The 20,601-nt window shown below is 40.2% G+C and overlaps 1 protein-coding gene across 12 annotated transcripts in view; it reads right to left on the reverse strand.

Annotated features, from left to right (window-relative positions):
• The window catches only part of TBC1D32 (TBC1 domain family member 32), a 199,474-nt gene that overhangs the window by 134,121 nt on the left and 44,752 nt on the right, over window positions 1-20,601 (reverse strand). For all 12 annotated transcript variants that reach the window (XM_043510889.1, XM_038396853.2, XM_043510892.1 and 9 more), the window contains 5 exons: window positions 14,160-14,361; window positions 8,719-8,801; window positions 6,040-6,178; window positions 5,217-5,304; window positions 360-478 (listed from right to left, as the gene is read on the reverse strand). In XM_043510889.1, coding sequence (XP_043366824.1) covers window positions 360-478; window positions 5,217-5,304; window positions 6,040-6,178; window positions 8,719-8,801; window positions 14,160-14,361 — 631 coding nt within the window. The remainder of the gene's footprint in view (window positions 1-359; window positions 479-5,216; window positions 5,305-6,039; window positions 6,179-8,718; window positions 8,802-14,159; window positions 14,362-20,601) is intronic.

The raw sequence follows: 20,601 nt of genomic DNA on the forward strand, positions 1-20,601 counted from the left end.
CGCAAAAAAGAAAAGGAGTACTTGTGGCACCTTAGAGACTAACAAATTTATTTGAGCATAAGCTTTCGTGAGCTACATCGGATGCATCCGATGAAGTGAGCTGTAGCTCACGAAAGCTTACGCTCTAATAAATTTGTTAGTCTCTAAGGTGCCACCAAGTACTCCTTTTCTTTTTTCCACATAACACAGGAACCTATTTCATTCAGTCATTGTTTTGCTTATTGTACTACTCCAATTTTGCCTTCAGTGCCTAAATTAGAAACAATGCTGATGAAATGTCACATTTAGGATATTAATGAAACCACCTGTGTATTTATACACAGTAGTAACAAATTGCACAAAATAAGATAATTTCTCACCTTCTGGCAGTTTCGGTCAATAGGATCTACTGGAGTAGAACTGGGGTGAGTTACTCTATGATCATCTCTTCCACACTCCAAAACAGCCCATAATTCAGTTATAAGTGATTTTATAAACCCTAAAATTTAATATTTGATTTAGTCACAAAAACGCTTAAAAAAACCAAGTAAAATAAAACTCAAAACTCTATACAGCATGGACCAAATCTTAAAAAGAGACTGCCTCAGGGACTACTCTCCTCTTCTAGCCATGATAATATGGTACACCACTGTCCTTCCCACTGATGATCATTTTGACAACTACAGCAATGGTTTACAAGGAAAAGCAATATTACTGTAGGCAATATATTTTTCCATTTTTGTTTGTTTGTTTTGAAGCGATTAAGTAGCTGGAAAGAAAGAAGACCCAGTATTTTGGCACAAGCTAGCTCTTATAGACCACAATTTGGGAACCATATATGTTATACAATATCATTGATTCTAAAGACACAGGATTTAAGACAACTTGTCTGGAAACAACTGACTTGCACTTGCATAATAAAGTAAACTAGATTTACCTAAAGAGAGAGAGTAGTTTTGCACACCTGCCTATGCCAGTCTACTGTAATATACAGGGTCGGATTTAGGGGCAGGCGATCCAGTGACCATCTGGGGTGCCGGGCTTTGGGGGCACCGGGCATGGGGTGCTGTTTTTGTTGTTAGCAACAAAAGGGAAAATATAATGTTTGAAGTAAAATGTTTCAGGTATTCTGTATGTGGATTCATTTTTCGCTAACCACCTAGAATGTTTTGGACCCCTGTAGAATCTCATGGAACCTTCCAGACTTTCTGACAACTACATTTTCCTTGACCCTCCTAGAATGTTGTCAGCCATGCCCTCACAGGTATATAATAGACAGGGCATCAGTCAGTCAATGAGATATAAGAATGAAGTGAGAGCCCAGTTGCAATATTGCAAACCATGTTGTATTGTGTATTTGTGAAAGTGTACTTGTGTTTTAAGACTTGAAGAGTGTAAGTAGTGACTAATAAAGGACATATCTAATTAGATGCCAGAAATATCTATCGAACCCCTATCTATGCAACAATATAAAATAAATATTGCTACTTCTTTTGCCATGCTTAATACGTAATCTTTCATAAGTGTTCTGTTTTTGTTGCAAAATATTTGACAAGAATGTAAAATCGTTGCTTGCACTTTTCAGGTACAATTACTAGCATAACTTAGCTGATACTTTGAAGTCACCCGGCTATTTTATGGCCCACTCCAAATGGATGGAGGTCGAGTCCAGGCTAAAGCTGAATAAATGCATAGATGCAGAAAGCCAGCACATTATTAATGTAGAAATCCAGCACTGGAGGAATACACTCGAGTGTTTGATCTCAATTATCCTCTTCCTTGCAAAGAATAATTTGGCTTTCCGGGGCTCGTCCGATAAGTTGTTCATTGAACGCAATGGTCATTTTCTCAGTTTGGTAGAACTCCTGGAGAAATATGATAATGTCATACGTGAATACCTATGTTGAGTAGTTTGTAAAGAAGATGTGGACCGTTCCTGCAGCAAAACAATTCAAAACTGATTGATTGACTTTATGGCAAGGTAAGTGCTTGATAATATATTGATGTGGCTTGGCAAAGCAAAGTACTACGCCGTAATAATGAACTGCACTCCCAACATTAGACACAGTAAAAAGATGTCATTTACAGTAAGATTTGTTAACAAGGATGGCTGTATCCAAGAAAAAGAATGTTTTATCCGTTTCTGGCCTGTGGACGACTCTACTGGAAAAGGCCTAACAGAACTGTTTATGAACATTTTGAACAAGAAAAAAGTTTCAGAACTGTCATAACCAAGGCTATGACAATGGCGTAAACATGAAGGGAAGAAACAGTGGCATCCAGGCAAAGATCCTTGTGTTGAATCCAAGAGCTTTCTTCGTGCCTTGTGGCTGCCATTCCCTCAACCTGATTTGTCAGATGCAGCATCATCTTCATTAGATTCAATATCTCTTCGGAGTACTGCAAAGGATATACGTCTCATTTTCAGCATCAACTATCAAGTAGTAGATCCTCACAGACAATGTTACAAATCTGACTGTGAAGATGGTAAGTGACACTCACTGGGAGAGCCATATTGACAATGAGGTACAAAGTGACTGAGGTTTATGATGCTCTGAGGGAACTGGTGCAGTTGAGTAAAGCTGAAGCCAGAATCCAACACGAGATGCAATGCCTGGCAAACCAGACTACTGACTTCAAATTAGTCTCAATTATGTTTTGGCATAATATCCTGTTCCAAGTAAACACTGTAAGCAAGACATTAGAATCTCAGTTGATGGACATCATGACAGGTACTGCTTTGATGAGAAGTTGCCTTTACTTCGTTGTGGACTACATAGATAACAGATTTGAAGATGCCATCACTGCTACCAAAGAAATGGCAGAAAACTTAGGAGTTCAGCCTGTCTTCAGATATACTCGTATTGATCAGAAGAAGAAACAGTTTGGTTAGGAGGACAAAGATTAGGTAATGGAAGCTTGGAAGAAAAATTCAAGAGGGAGCTTTTTTGCTCACTCGTTGACACTGCTACAGTATCCATCGAAGAAAGGTTTGGACAAATGAAGCACCACTAAAAGATGTGGGGATTTTTGTATGACCTTAATAAGCTGCTGGGGGACAGGAAAACTGTACGGAGCTTCACCAGATGCTGACACACGATGAATGTTCGGACGTCATTGATAAAGTTCTCTATATCGAATTGGACAACATCTGTGAAATTTGGCAACCTGGGAAGCCCTCTCCACTACAAGTTCTCCAATTCATCATGATGCAGAGTTCAAGGACACATTTCCTAAATGTGTGGATAGCTTTGAGGATTCTGCTCATGCTGCCAGTCACAGTTGCAAGTGGTGAGTGCAGCTTTTCAATGCTCAGACTCATTAAAACGTGTCTTTGACCGATCATGGTTGACAAGAGATTGATATCATTTGTTATTTTATCACTTGAAAATGCCCTTGGCCAGTCTTTGGAACTCTCTAACACTGTGCTTCAGTGCACGAAGGCAAAGGCGAGAAAAGCTACCTTTTGAACTAAAGGTCTAGAGTTAACATTCTAAGGCTGTCACCTACAGTAACACTATTTAATACTGGTCCATCCAGTGTTGGTGCACAGTTCAATTTCTTGATGTTAGTATATTTCAGTTATTCTTAAAGTTAAAAAGTGTCTATAAGCTCAGAGGAAATGAATTTATTTTTTATTTGCTTATATATGGCATGAATAAATACAGATTTACAGTGTGCAAATTTATCTTCTTATATGCCAGGGATAAATCACGCATGCAAATTGTGCATCAAAGTCGTGAAATAGGCTACAACTGCAATAAAAATAAGATATTCAAAAGTTTAATAAATGGAGTGGGGGCGGGGCGCCAAAGATGCTCCTCATCTGAGAGGCCATATGGTCTAGGGTTGGTCCTAGTAATGTATATTGCTAGCTGATTGTAAAAATATGTTAAGAAATCTTATCAATATATATCTTCAAATGAAAATTAAGGGAAAGATAAGTAGAAATACATATCTTCTGAGTACTGTCTACTGTAAATGATAGGCTGATAATTATGACCTCATTCATGTTTGTATAAATGCCTTCTGGTAGGGGTGAAGATCTGGGCTGATTCTTTCAGATATTTCACCTGCCTTCAATACCATTAACCATAGGATGTGTCCTGGCTGTGGACCATAGTAGGACAGAAGGAGTCACTCAAGTTAATCTGTTCCTCATTTCCTGAGAGACTCTAGAAGTAGTAGTAGACTTTTTTTTTCCCAGTCAGTCACAAGGTTTCTCTTATGTGACATACCATAAGGCTCCATTCTGTTGTGCAGGAGCTGAAATATGTATACAGATCATTTTAAAAGATTAGTGAGAAAATTGAAACTGTTGTGTCTTCACTATGAGGACTAGCTGGTTGAAACTGAACCAAGAAAAGACTGAAATAAAGCTTGTGGTTAGGGACAGAGGTCTGAAGAACTGATAGTGGTTATTTCAGCTTCATTCATTGGTGGAGTTTGCCTGTCATACCCTTGCCATCTTAATTATATCCCCGACTGCTTCTGGATGAACAAACAGAACAGTTGCCAGAGAGTTCCATAATCAGCACTGGTTGCCATTCAAGTTATCAGTTTTAATCTTTGAAACACTACATGGTTTAGGTGCAGGCTACTTGAGCTGTGGTGCCAGTCCCTGGTTTAACTTGGAGAAGCTTTCTGGCACAGCATTTTTAGTGAAGAATCCTTGATTCTGGAACTCATTTCTTCACCAATCAGTGGTCCTAAAGAGCTAGAGTCTGTTGATGTTCAGACCTATCCATCTTCCCAGGCTTTTGAGAAGTGAGTGGGTTATGAAGATGGTAAATCAGTTAAAGCTAGTATTTATTAATTAGGATTTGTTGATGAATGAGGAAGGTTTGAGATTTATTACTGGTTTGTTTTGTAACATTCATTAATGCATTCATGCATTTAGGTGAAAGGATGCATTTCTTTGAAAACAAAACAAATGAAATAAAAATAAAAAGAACATTCTTTTACAATTCTATCTTTGTTTTGTTTCACAGAGTATACAAGATCATATTCTTCCATCTGCAAAAACTTAAATTCATAAGGCATTTCTATACTTAAGAAAAAAAGTATTTAAAGAATAATTTTCCACCAAAAAATTCAGCAGGCTCCAAAGTAGTCATTGCTAGTATTGCATATCTATGTTAATCACATCTGACTTTATTTTGTTTGGAATTATATTATTTTAATTCATAACATTACAATATATTAGTACTTATGATAAAGTTCATCCTTAAAATTACCTGAACGCTGCAGAGCTACTGCACCTGGAGATGTCGCTGCCATTTGTGTAACTATCACTCCATAACCAAACCTTTCACATCCACTCACCTATTCATAATAAACGTAAAGAGATAAAAGAAGTTTGGAGAATACAAACAAAACACTCATATTCTCAAATGTTCTCGTATGTATTTTTAGTTGTTCCCTGCAGAACTTTAAATTCTGCAAACAAATGTATCTAGACCAGTCAGGGTCAGACTACAACACAAGCATGTTTGTTTAGCAAGTAAAGGAATCTCTCCCTTTGCTAGTTCAAAGTATAAATAGCATAATATAAAGCACATGCAACTTCTGCACACAGAATAACAACTTTTTAAAACTATAACCTCCCAAATCCTTTGCACCTACCAATTAAGAGTAGGGGACACAAAACCTTTTAAAATTCCATATGATAACATACTTTGCCTCCATAATTGAGCGCATAATTCCCTATGTAATTTGATGTCTGGCATGTTAGATCTTGCCGTTTTACTGGAAATCACTGTACATACATCACTGAGCACTGGTCTGACTAAGGATTAGGTCCCAAAATTAAATGTAGGGTAAAAAGTATCCTTTTGCTTAACATTTTGAGATAAAAAGTAACAGTGACAATATCTGACATTATTATTGACATTTTACAGACTAACGACTGAAATAAAATCAATGTACCATGCATTTAGAATATTAGATTACATTTTAACTCAACTCTTCAATAAGATAACAGATAAACAATGGTTTATGGTTTTCCCTTCTAATTACCTTAATTAAAAAAGTGATTGTACTAGGCTCTGACATGCCTACCTGGAGTTTTTTTGAGAATCTGCTGAACATAAAGGTTACACATTCATTGAGGGCTCCTGTATTCTGAAGAAGAAGAAGACCTTTTGGAGTGGCAGCAAAGTTTAATAAATCATCTAATAAAGTCTCTTCCCATACCATACTGAAAATGATAGAAAAATAAAATGAATCAAAAAAGATTTAAAAATAAAAGTAGTGAAAAGGAAGAGAAAATATAAACTTTTCAGTTTAAAAAAAATCTTTCACTGGAGCTATGTGTATGGTAGCAAGATCAACTACTTCTTGGGGGTTAAACTATGTACAGAACAGTGGCACAGAATACAAATATTGCATCGAAATTTGAGATCACAGAAAAGATCTCACATGGTGAGATTGGATGGTTTAGTGAATAGATAATATGACCAGGAGCCAGAAGACTTTTGGCTCTAAATCTCAAATCTACTTCTGAGTTACTGTGTGACTTTGAGTAAGTCACCTCTCAGTGTCTCAATTTCCCCATCTGTAAAGTGGGAATAAGATTGCTTTTTCACCACTGTAAAGCATATTGAGAGCTACAGAAAAAAAGCATTATGTAACTGCAAAATATTATTAAAACTGCTTTGTAGGTGTTATACTACACGTGAAACAATGCTAGAAAATGGGGGCAGTGTTTATGAAAATGAGGCACTGTTACATACAATAATCCACATGTGGGCTCAGTAAGCATATGTGCATTCTTTCCAAACTATTCCACTTTTGAGGTGGATTAAAATGTGTCCAGTGGAGTCCAGATACTAGTAACTCCATGTTCAGTGAGAAACATTCTGTGTGTGTGTGTGTGTGTGTGTGTGAGTGTGTGTGTGTGTATATGAATTGGTAGGGTGACAGGGGAAAAGATGGCTTTTAGAAGCAGAGGTGAAAGTAAGCCGGTCCGGTCCAGTACGGGGTACCGGCAAGAGACAGTATGCCGTGCCAGACTGGACCAGCTTCTCCAGGCTGGTGCTTTAAAGGCCCCCGGGCTCCCCGCAGCAACCAAAGCCCCATGCCCTTTAAAGTGCCCCCCGACCCCCACTGCCAGAGCCCCTGGGGAAGCAGCGGCAGGGCTCCAGCCGCTCTTTAAAGGGCCAGGGGCTCTGGCCGCTGCAAAGACACCCCGAACCCCGCTGCCAGGGCCCCAGGGTAGCGGTGGCAGGGCTCCGGCAGTGATTTAAAAGGCCCAGAGCTCCACTGCGGTAGCAGCAGCTGGAGCCCAGGGCCCTTTAAATCGCCCGAGCTCCCAGTTTCCTCTGCAGCTGGTAGCTCTGGGGGTGATTTAAAGTCCCAGGGGCTCCCAGCCGCAGCCAGAGCCCTGGGGACTTTAAATCTTCATTTAAAGGGCCTGGGTATTTAAAGGCCCCGACTCTTCTGGTCAAGGCCACGCCCTCTTCCGGTCAAGGCCATATACCCCTGCTCAGGACTCCAGAGTACCCGGTAAATCCTTTAAATTACTTTCACCCTGATTAGAAGCAAGTGTGAACCATCCTCTAACCAAGAAAGAGAAGCCCAGCATTTAATCGATCTCTCACCAGACACCATCCCATCACGATTGATTCACCTTGTAATCCTGCTTCCCTGAACACATCACCTTACTGGATTCTCACATCTGGGTCTGAGTTCCCTTGGTGGATGTTTGATTCCCACCAGTAGCAGTGACAGTTATAAGCAGAAACCACACTTCCAACCATGGTCAAACACCACCCTAGACTTTAGCCCCTGTACCTAGAATCTTGAAGTCATTTCTTGTTCAGGGGGAAGCAAAAGCTTTATCTAAAAATAATTTCTCGGAGTCTCTTATTCCATAAAAAACTGTCAAATTCAGCAGTTAGGAAGGGATTGTAGTTTATAATTCATTGGAATTTACTATTGATAGGCATTTCCAGCAGAGCACTTCATATAGGGTCACATTCCTTCCTCAACACTGATTTAAAGTCACTACAGTCACTTCACAAAAGGGAAAAAAATAAACCAAAAACAAATATTGTAATTCCTACACAAATTAAGTATGGACATTTTTTTAGAAACCATCCCACACAATTAAAAGCAAAGAAAGATACACATAAGTCTATCAATAGTGTTTAATTATATTTTTAAACACCCCACATTCACATGCAGTATAGAGTTCACATATTTCTCACCAATGTAAAACTTAACATACAAACATCTACAGGGGAAATGAAGTTTGTATTAACATCAAAGGAGAGATGTCTTTTCTCTCACTGTGTGAGTGGCTTTCAGCCAGTATTCTGATAATCTCACTATATGATGTTTTGAAGGCATTGATGGTATTCTACAAAACAGGATTTTTAACTAATAACACAATCAAAACCATGAGAGAAAAACTGTGTCAACTATTTTGTTTTATGTCTTTTAATTCATATTTTACCCAACAAGTTTTGATCCACATAGACAGCAAATTATGAGCCAAATCTACATAGAACTTAGTAAAACCACACAGAGCTGGGAAGAACTTTATAACTCTATGAGCCCTGTGCTAGGGAGGTCTAAAATGAGAAACCTCAGCTCAAGATATGTACCTTCTTGTAGCTACCAACCTGCTCCTGGCAAAAGCCTAAGAAAACAGATGGGCCTAATAAGGTCAACAAATCTGGGCTGCAGTGGACTTGTGTATTTTACCCAAATATGAATAGACGCAGCAGTACTTACATGTTTTGTGACTCTTGATTTCCTGATGAAATGGAGTCTGCCCCAGGTACAGGAGTAGGAAGCCTTTCTGAAAGTGAACTAGCCTATGAAATAAAAAATACAGTTATTATCACATCATTCTTAGAAGTTCTGACTACAATAAGAAAAAGGAAAACAACAACTGCACACTGTCGTACGTGCTACTGTAGTGGATAATTATATTGTAATTCTGCTTCTCTAAGTATGTCATTCTGGTAGGAGTCTCACTCCTGGGTCTCAGCTCCTTAGTGTGAGAACAGGCAAAACTTCCCAAGTTTTTGAGGCTTTTTTTGGTCAGTGGTAAGTGATGGAAGCACAAGTCACTACCCCAGCTACTAATGACTAAACATTAACTCTTGAAACCTCCTAGTCAGTTCTTTCTTGACCACGGTCAGCAAATGAGCAACTCACCCAAACTGTGTTACTCCAATCACCATTCCAACTTCAACCCATCCAACATCATTTGGATATGATATCCTGTACTCTGAGTGCCTCCCTTCAATGTTATGTCTGTTTCTTTTTATTATATTTTTCCCATAGCTCTTTTGTCACAATTGACCCAGAAATGTAAATGGCCCTGGTCTCCAAATAACCTTTGACTCTCCAGTCAGGCCTTTTTTTATGTCTTGTAAATGTTTTGGTACCTTTTTTCCCCTCAATGCTTTCTTTGGTTTTCTTTTAAAAAAAAAAAATCTCCTATGCTTTCCTTTGGCACTGTATAATTCAAAACATGATGACTGTCACTATACTAAGATTTTATCAGTACCCTTTTATGTGAGGTAAGGAAATTCAGTGTCAGGAAATAATACCTAACATTACAATATACAAAATAAAACAAAATTAATAATCTCCAAAATAAATGCTTAAATCCAGAATATCCTGGCATAGTGTGCCAGGATTCTGAATCAGACTAGTTCAATTACATTAATAAACACCTATCTGCCAAGTTGTAAAATACTGTGGAATATTTATCAGAGGTGTGAAAATATTAAGGTTGTTAAGTAAATATTTTCTATATCACTTATTTATCAGCAGAGCTAAAAAATCCTGAAAAAAATCTGAAAAATTGTAATTCTATTTCCATATCTTATGTGGTATAGAAAGAATTGCAAATATATTTTTCCAATATTACTTAAAAGAAAACTACACACACTCTGAAATTTTGTAGATAACTTTGTTTTGTTTTTAATTACAAAATTTCACACACAAAGAGGAAGAACTTTTTTATTCCATTTGCATCTACAGAGATCAGTGTTCTTAACTGTAGGATACTGGTCTCTTTACTGCATATTAGCTTTGATCTGATCTGAAGTAAGAAGTACCCTCTGAATCATCTATACAAAATTAAATATACCAAACAACCCTATCAACGTTCAGAAAAAAAAATCAACAACTTTGATGGGGATGCTAACGTAAAAGATATCTGAAAAAAATATTTAAGAAAATACTTTATTTAAGATCAACGATTTAAGATTTTTAGGTTTTAAGCAATGATGGGGACATTACACTACTTAATCAAATGATAGTGGATGTTATAGATTATATAATTTCAGATGTGTAGTTTCAATGAGCATAATGAAGTTATATTGCAACATACACAAGATCATATACATCCATATCATCATTGTGTAGTATGTTGTTGCTTTTTCTGGGTCTGTCAACTCTCTTTTTATCTTCTTCTTTTTAATCATGCCACCATCTGCCCCAGAATTCTACTACTGCCATATACTTGATCATGAGCACTTTTTAGTGGCTTTGCCTGCAGAGTGAAACCGTTTCTTATCTGTCTTACTGAAAAGTGCTCATGTTCAGAAGTACAGTGCTAAAAGAGTTACTAGAGCGAGAAGGTCCATTTGTTGGGAAAGAGATACCCTGATCAAAATATCTGTAAGTATAAAAAGTTGAGATTTATAAGTGTCCCAACGGTGAGTCCACATATTAGTATCAAGAAAAAGCTGACACATTTGGGTTATATTTTCAAACTATTTTTACAGTTTTTATTTTGGAGGGTAGTAATGGGATTCTCCCATTGCCCTACTCTTAGCAGCTGTCGGAATCTTGCAAGTATCTACAGGTTTCTTACTGCTCACACACTCTGGAAGATACTCTACATCAGATTGCATCATAAACAGAAGGGAAAATGGAAGTATTGCTCTAGCCAGGAGAACTAGGGTTTGAGCCAGACAGGTCCTGAACAAGAAAACCCAGAAACAGCCAACTCTGGGAAAAAGTGCTTAGGTTGAGGGGTGGCATCCACTGTTACTTTGGAATTACCTTTTAATAATAAACCACTCCACATGATGAGTAACCTTTTTACACTTCATGAGTAAGTAACTTATGTTTGTTGCTGGGCGAAGACTCCAACACCTTACAAAATGGCAATGTGCTTGCCTCTGATACTTCTAGAAACTTTTTAAAATCATCAGATTTATTCTTTAAAACTAGCAACTCCTAATTTCAGAGATTTATCACCTGCTCAAACACTTTGTTACATTACCAGTGTCTGGAATTTGTAAAGCTTTTTATAAGTTGAAGCTAATTTTAAGAAACCAGGAATGGAAAGCTACTAACAAAAATACCCAAGATGGCAAAGCTGAAAACTCAGTTCCTTTACTAGTTCATTCAGTTCATTAGGGATGAACATAGGACACGTTCACACTGTAATCTCAATTTGGCCTCTGATGTGGGATACAGGAACAGGAGCAGTATCACAGTTATATGTTTGATGGATTTTTCATTTTAATTCTTCATATTCATCTTCTGTATGTCAAATTTAGGTATTTTGTCTAAATTATGTTTTGTGCTATGACAAGAGAATTTAATGTGCATACAGGTGTGTATGTATGCCTAGCTATATCACTTGTAGCACTTCATCACAGCAGGTAATTGGAAATGCCCATCAAAAGCTTGTAAGCTTTCATATGTCGTAAAAATTAAATGAAGTAAGACGGACTGTTTAAGCTAGACTGAACAGCATCCTCATCACAAGGGCAGACAACTTGCTGAGTTACATAAATTATAGCACAATACATATAAACTAGTTAACTTAAGTCAGCAGAATTCTAGTCCAGCGTTCTCAATGCAACAGACAGCACTAGCTTCAAGATCAGCTTTGTTCAATTAGAAATCTAATTTATCATTATAAAATTGAGATTCTGGTAATTACTTATTTTATTTTCACTATTTTGAATAATTAACCTTTGATTTTCACTGCAGTACCTGTGCGCAACAGGGGCAGGAAATATCCAAAATAAACTGATGATTCAAAGTATCTCTTTTTCAGACTTTAGATTACTGTAAAGGAATTCTTAAATTTAGATTTGTGACTGTTTATATTACTTTAAATTATTACTTAATACTGTACATACATATATATATTATATTCACATTAATCACAGGGTATATATACAGTAATGTAGTGGAAGCCGTAGCTATTCCGTTCTAACTCCTCCCTTCCCAAGATTTCAGTATCATATCTTTCTGAAAATTTAACCTTAAAAGACTTTTCTTTTCTGGGATGGGCTGGTTTCTGTCTGTAAGTTAATATTTTGGGAATATTTGAGCTAAAATATTCCATTCATTTTTGAGCATGAGGGAAAAGAAAAAAATCCACCACTTTCCCAATTGAAATATTTTAATGACTTTCTTGAAATCAACTCTAGCCTCAAATTGCTTGAGGGAAGAAAATTGAAATTTGGCATGAAAATCTTCATCCTCTTAAACATTTGTTTTGATTTGACTAAGTTATGAATTGTTTGAGAATTGCACTCTCGGAATGTGCAACACCTGTTTTTTCTTTTCACAATGACTATGCTAAGCTCACAACATGCTTATATAAGAACATGTTGCTCATGTGTACAAGACTAGCCTATATGAGCAATGAAAATGTTAGTGAATGAAATAGGGTTGCAAAATGGTTTAGTCACTGAGTATATTGTAAAGTAAAAGCTGCACAGCTCTTCAAGTTTCAGGAGAAAGGCTCTCTAGGACAGGCTTGTTGCTAAGGGACACAAGGTAAGAGCTTCCTTGTGCAGGCCTCACAGGTGCAAGTGTTAGGGAATCTCAGTTGGGTCTAACTAATAATTTCATAGTTTGAAATTCCCTTTTTGTGTGACTTTCCACTCCCCCAAAAAATAGGAAAATTCATTTTAAAAAAATGACTAAAGCATTTTTTGTTTGTTTTAATTTTACAAGCCCAGGAACCAAGAGTGGCGATTAGAAAAGGTTGGCGATAGAAAGTGAGACTTTGGAATCTTCCTTTGACATGTGATGAGCACTGACCAGTGGTAAGACACAACCCCAGAGGTTTCAGAGTAGCAGCCGTGTTAGTCTGTATTCGCAAAAAGAAAAGGAGTACTTGTGGCACCTTAGAGACTAACAAATTTATTAGAGCATAAGCTTTCGTGAGCTACAGCTCACTTCATCGGATGCATCCGATGAAGTGAGCTGTAGCTCACGAAAGCTTATGCTCTAATAAATTTGTTAGTCTCTAAGGTGCCACAAGTACTCCTTTTCTTTTTGCGAACCCCAGAGGAGATCTTTCATGGACAATCGTCAAAAATAAATTAAACCTGTGGAAAACTGAGGGCAGCCTATGTACTTCATCAGGTATGGTATAAAATTTCCCAGTTTAATACAAAGGCATAAAACTTCCAAGTTGTAAATGGGATCCTGCCATGCCCACATGCAGATGCATAGATTCAGGAATGGGAATTATCTGTTGAGCACAAGTGTTGTACAATAAAGGGTCTTCTCAAGCATACCAAGAGGGGTAGCTGTGTTAGTCTGGATCTGTAAAAGCAGCAAAGAGTCCTGTGGCACCTTATAGACAGACGTATTGGAGCATAAGCTTTCATGGGTGAATACCCACTTCATCAGATGCATGTAGTGAAAATTTCCAGAGGCAGGTATAAATATGCAAGCAAGAATCAGGCTGGGGTAACGAGGTTAGTTCAATCAGGGAGGATGAGTGCCTCTTCTAGCAGTTGAGGTGTGAACACCAAGGGAGGAGAAACTGCTTTTGTAGTTGGCTAGCCATTCACAGTCTTTGTTTTATCTTGAGCTGATGGTGTCAAATTTGTAAACGAACTGAAGCTCAGCAGTTTCTCTTTGAAGTCTCATCCTGAAGATTTTTTGGTGCAGGATGGCTACTTTAAATCTGCTATTGTGTGTCCAGGGAGACTGAAGTGTTCTCCTACAGATTTTTGTATATTGCAATTCCTAATATCTGATTTGTGTCCATTTATCCCTACATAAAATACATCTGTTAGTCTAGACGTTGCCACAGGACTCTTTGCCGCTCAAGCATCCCTACTACACTGTAAATTAAATATAAAGGATTTCATCTGAAGAGCAATATAATAGTAAAGATATATTTTTATTGTTCACAAAAAACTTATGTTTGCAATAAGATGGTTGTTTACCTTCTTCCAAGCGTCAGCAACGGATTCATGCAAACCATAAGGAATCAGCACCTGCAGACCTTCACAGGTACTATACATCTGACGACACACAAAAATGAAAGCTCCTTTAAGGGCTGGCAACATCTCGGTTCCAGACAAAACAGAAATATTTTCATCAAGGAGTTTCTTTGTAAATTCAACAATTGTATGAGCTGCTGTAAGGCTAGAAACAAAATAGCCCTTTTAAAACATTGTTTTGCAGTCACTAATAAACAGCATTAAATTAACCATTTTGATTAGCTCATGCAATGTCTACAGCAGAAGTGTAACTGGACTGCTGGGAAGTCCTAGGGGTTGAAGTCATGGCATCTTTAAGTTAGGCCCCCAAAAAAGAGAAAAAAAAATTGTTCCAACCTCAGTCAGAGGAAAATAAAAATCACTGGGCAGTTTCCTTTGGGTTACAAAGGATCCAAACAAAACAAATGTGGAACAGCTTCCGTCCACCTAGTCCAAATAAGGGTGGATAAAAATTGATGATTTTTAAGACAAAAAATGATTTTTTAAAAAACGTAAATTAAATTATCTTAATATAAATTAAATACATTTTTCCTCTTTAAAATGCTAAGGACTTAATTTACTATAATCTATTACAATCATTTGAATTAAATTTTAATATGTATACATTTAAGCAGTACGTTTGCTGATGAAATTTTAAAGAAAGCCAAGTGACTGAACTGTTGGAAATCACTGGCTAAGCATCTGGAACCAGGTTTATTGAAGTGCTAACCCAGCTTTTGACAGTAGCTACCTCTGCTGCAGGTACAGCGAGACTATTTACCTCATTTCAATTTATTCTACTAGTTCATTTCAGTGACTAACTCATTCAAAGTTAAGAAGCCAGCTGGGAGTTGAAAAAGAAGGAAACCTAATTTTCCTCAATCAATCTATGAATAAAAACAAATTGTGAGACGATGAGATCTCCTATTCCTAAAATCTGAAAGGACATAGTGACCAGAAACAATCAGTTCAACACACTAACTACAGATTATATATATTTTTTGTTTCATAAATCAGTTATCTTAAAATATAAAACATGTTTGGTAAAGTTATTTTGTTTTTCAAAGTAGTTTTATTCAACTAATAAAACCATTTTAAAATGCAGTTTTTGTGCATTTGCATTGAATTCCAATGTACAGACAAATGCAGCTCGATTCAAATAAGTAAAAAACTAATCTAGTAAATAAGTGCATCATTCACCATTTTTACATAATAAAATGTAAATATTAAGAATCTGAGTAAGAGGAGGTTACCCACTCTGTGCAGTTCTTCGAGATGAGTGTCCCTGTGGATGCTCCACTTCAGGTCAAGGTGCGTCCCAGCGCCTTTGATGGGCGATTTCTACAGCAATACTCAGATAGGCCACGCATGCACTGTGCCTGCCTCACACGCTGTCAGTGTTTGAATAGCGCGTGCATGGCCTGGGCTCTTCAGTTCCTTCTCTACAATGGAGCACGTTCCAGATTCTGAAGTAGAGGGGAGGAGGGCGGGTAGTGGACCATCCACAGGGACACTCATCTCAAAGAACTTCAGTTACTGCACAGGGTGAGTAACCTCCTCTTTGAGAGAGAGATGTCCCTGTGGGTGCTCCACCTCAGGTGACTGAAAAGCAGTATCCCTTAGGATGGTTTGGACTTCGGATCAGGTAAGACGGTTGTTGACAAAGACAGCTCTAGCCATCCTGGTGTTGGATGCTGCCGTGTGCACGAGAGCATAATGATTGGCGAAGGTAAGGTTCAATGCCCAGGTCGCTGCCTTGCCTATGTCAGAAAGCGGGACATTACAGAGAAAGGCAGTGGAAGTGGAGACAGCTCTAGTAGAGTGTGTCCTATTTGATGTAGGGGGTTGTATTTGCTTCAGTTGGTAGCAGAGACGTATGCAGTCTGCAATCCATTTAGAGAGTCTCTGGGTAGAGATAGCTTTTCCCTGTGATCGCCGAGTGGTAGAGACAAAAAATTTGGGGGTTTTCCTAAACAGTTTTGTTCTATCCAGATAAAAGGATAGCGCTCTGCGCACATCAAGAGTGTTCACTGCTGTTTCAAAAGCATTAGTGTGGGGTTCGAGGAAAAATGTTGGTAGGTGTATTGGCTCATTGAGGTGAAAAGAAGAGTGCATCTTAGGCAGGAACTTCATACATGTGCGGAGTGTGACCTTATCATGGAAGAATGTGGTATATGAAGGTTCCACCATCAGTGTTCCCATTTTTCCCACTCATCTGGCAGACATGATTGCTATCAGGAAGGCGGTCTTCATACATAGGTGGAGAAGGGAGCAGGTAGCCATTGGCTCAAAGGGTTTATCCATCAGGGCTTTGAGGACTAGGTGGAGGTCCCAGGGCGCAGCAGGCGGTTTTACGTCTGGATATAATGTTTGGATGCCCTTCAGGAACCTTTTGCTTACTGGATGGGCAAAGACCACAGTGTTGTCAATCTTATGGTGAAATGTGGTGATTGCCACAAGGTGGACCTTGAGGGAACTCATGGAGAGACCTGATGTTTTAAGGTCCAGCAGGTAATCCAGTATCAGTGGGAGTGGGGCAGAAACTGGGGAGGTCTGTTTGGCCGTACACCAAGATGTGAACCTCTTCCATTTATGTAGGTAAGTACTGCACATGGTGTGTGTCCTGCTGTGTAGTAGGACTGTCCGACTTGTTCAGAACATGCTAACTCCTCATTAGAGAACCATTGATTAGCCAGGCCCTCAGGTGGAGTCGCTCTACGTCGGGGTGAAATACCTGGCTCCTGCATTGTGACAGGAGGTTGCTGAGCGGGGGGAAAGAGAATCGGTGGCTTGACCGACATCCGCATGAGGAAGGGATACCATGGTTGTCTGGGCCACGATGGGGCTATTAGAATGATGTTGGATCTGTCTGTTCTTATCTTCTGTATTACTCTGTTCAACAGAGGTATTGGTGGAAATGCATACATTAGAGTGTCGGTCCATGGAAGCATGAAGGCATCTCCTCGAGAGTGTTTCCCCAAGCCGGCTCTGGAGCAGAATGTTGGGCATTTTTTGTTTATTGCGGTGGCAAATAGACCTAGTTGGGGATAACCCCAGGTCTGGAAAATGATGGAGAGAATAGCGTAGTTGAGTTCCCACTCGTACTGTATGGGGAAAGGATCGACGGAGTTCGTCTGCGGTGGTGTTCCGAGAACCAGGAAGGTATGAGGCGGAGATATGGATATTTTGTTGAAGGCACCAATTCCATAGTTTTACCGCCTCTGTGCAGAGGGAGTGGGACTGGACTCCCCCCTCTCTGTTCACATAGAACATGGATGTGATGTTGTCTGTCATGATCTAAATTCTGCGGTTTTGGATAATGAGAAGGAAATGGAGGCAGGCATTGCGTATGGCTCGGAGCTCTAGTAGATTTATATAAAGCTGGGTTTCCGTAGGGGACTAGAGACCCTTAGTGGTGAGGTGACCCATGTGCCCTCCCCATCCTGTGAGGGATGCATCTGTAGTGATGATTAGTGAAGGGGGTTCTTGTCAGAAGGGAATCCCAGCACAGATCTTGATAGGAGAGGTCCACCAGAGGAGCGAGTCCTTGACCTTTGGAGGCATAGTTAGCAATTTGTTTAATCTATGGATATTTGATTTGTATACCATGGCTAGCCACCCTGAAGGCATCACATGTACAGGCAGGCATTTGGGACCGCAAATGTGGAGGCAGCCATGTGCCCTAACAGCTGCAGGGAATCTCGGACTGTAACCCATGGGCTGGCACATATCTGGGTAATTAGGGTACCCATTGTGTGGAATCTGTCCTGGGGAAGAGAGGCAAGTTGCAGAAGTTGCTTGGATAGCCTCCAAGTGAGTGTGCGACTTGAGGAGACAATTGTCCAGGTCAGAAAAAATGAGGACCCCTTTTGTTATGAGATGAGCTATTACGACTGCTAGCACTTTTGAGAAGACACGTGGGGCAGTGGAAAGGCCAGAGGGCAGGACCCTGTATTGACAGTGTTTCATTCTCACAGCAAATCTGAGAAAATGTCAATGGGCAGGGTGGATAGTGACATGGAAATATACGTCTTGGAGAGCAGGGGTTCAAAACCAATCGCCCTGATCCAGCGTCGGAATTATCGATGGTAGAGTAACCAACCAGAATTTCTGTTTCTTCACAAACTTGTTTAGATATCGAAGGTTGAGGATAGGGTGCCAGCCACCGTTTTTCTTTTCTGTCAAGAAGCAGTGGGAGTAAAACCCTTTCCCTCTGTGTTGAGCTGGTACCCGCTCTATCATTCCTAGCTGTTTGAGGTGTTGTACCTCTTGACGGAGCAACTGTTTGTGAGAGGGGTCCCTGAAGTGGGACGGGGTGGGAAGGTGGATGAGGGGGGTAAAGAGAAGAAGGGGATGACATAATCTGATCCGATAATTTCCAGGACTCATCTGTCCATCGTGATAGCTTCCCAATTAGCAAGGAACAGGCACAGACGGTGTCCAAAGAAATGGATGGCTGAAATCAATGCTGAAGAGGGTGGGAGGTTTTCTATATCCTCGACCAAGGCTTCAACTTTGTTTGTTTAAGGCACAAGGGTGGGTTGCCATCGTTTGTGGAGGGCGATGTCATTGGGTTCTGGGTCTATGGCGTTGTTGTTGCTGCTTATCATATTGTCTCAAATGTTGCATAGTAGCGTGGCCATTGGTATGGCTGATATGTGTATTGTCTCTTTTTTCTGGCAGGTGGCTGAATGCCTAAAGATCTGAGTGTAGCATGTGATTCTTTCATGGAATGGAGGACCTCATTGGTTGTAGAGGCGAAGAGCTTATCCCCATTGAAGGAAACATCCTTGACAGTGCTCTGTATCTCCTTGGGAAAGGAGGAAGTAGTAAACCATAAGGCACACCATATGACAGTGGTCGTGGCCGTGGATCTGGCAGCTGCATCCGCAGCATCAAGGGCAGCCTGAAGAGCTATGCGGGAGATCAATTGCCCATCAGACCCACTGCTTTGAATTGTTATCATTTGTCTTCTGACATGTTATCAATAAATTGCATTACTTTAGCATAATTTTTGTGGTCATATTTTGCTAAAAGCGCCGCGTAATTCACTACTCAAAATTGCAAAGTGGAAGATGAATACACTTTGTGCCCAAAGGAGTCCAGTCTCTTGTTCTCCTTGTCAGATAGGGTAAATTGGGAAGGCTGGTGTTTATTTTTCTGGTTGGCCACCTCGACCACTAGCGAATTGGGTGATGGGTGAGTAAACAGAAACTCCGAACCCTTTGACGGGACAAGATATTTGCGGCCCAGACTCTTGCTAGTGGGGGTTATTGTGGCCAGGGTCTGCCAGATAATTTTAGCTGGTTCCATGATAGCCCCATTAATTGGTATGGATATTTCGGATGACGTGGTAGCTTGTAATATGTTAGTGAGTTCATGGTGGGTTTCTGGTATCTCCTCTAGGGTAATCTTGAGTTCATTAGCTACCCTTTTAAATAATTCCTGAAAGTGAATGAGCTTATCAGTAGTGGGTGGTGGGGGCACTGTGACCTCCTGTGATGCTATCACTGTAGGATGGGGAGCAATGTCCTGTGCAGACGGAGCAGCTACTTCAGGTGTTATCTGCCTATCCGTGTAAGAATGCATCAGGGAGCGCCTGACAGCTTTTCTACGGGCGGCACAGTGAACACTGGATTGTGCCGGGGTGTAGTTCCATGGATCCCAGTGTGGCCATTGCCCAGGAAAGGGGATAGGTAGTCCCATCCAGGGGTTACCATACCAGTGTGGGTAGTCACTAGGCTAGGAGGAGCGCGGTATAGTGCATCTCCCACTTGTAGGTAAGCGAACCTGGGAGGAACATTGGAAGGAAAACATGGTCATCTATCTCCTCCTCCTCTTCTCCACTTGAGAGGCTTGAAGCAGTAGGGAAGTACTGCAGATAGGGTGCTGAAGGTCCTGGTGATAGATCTGTGCCAAGTAGCGGAGATTGAGGGGTATGTGACACTCTTAAGTCCCCTGGATGTAAAAACTGAGGTGGTGCAGTGACTCCAGGTGCCGAATGATAAGGCAGGAGAGGAGTAAAGGTTAACTGAAGTGGAGCTGGTGCTGCTGCTGTTGGTGCAGGCAGAGTCTGCGGAGGCATCTGCTGCGCTGAAGGTTGCACTGGGGGTGCATACTGTGCCGCAGGAGTAGGTGACCCAGACGTGGGCCCTGTTGGGCAGGCAGGCAACACGACGCAGCTTGGTGCCGGGAGCGTCGGCTGCAGCGAGTGAGAAAGCGGCACTGCAAGATCAAACGGCGGTGCCGCGATCTCTGCTTGTGCTCTCGGACCATGCTGTCAAAGGTTGCTGAGGGAGAGCTGTAGGAGGCGGGCAGCTGAAAGCCCTGAGCCCCAGCACCAGGAAGCTGAACAGCTGACTCACAGTCAGTGCCTGCACACTTAAAAGTCCTGAGCCGTGGAGTG

This window comes from Dermochelys coriacea, chromosome 3 (assembly GCF_009764565.3).
Source record: "Dermochelys coriacea isolate rDerCor1 chromosome 3, rDerCor1.pri.v4, whole genome shotgun sequence".
NCBI classification, from domain to species: Eukaryota; Metazoa; Chordata; order Testudines; family Dermochelyidae; genus Dermochelys; species Dermochelys coriacea.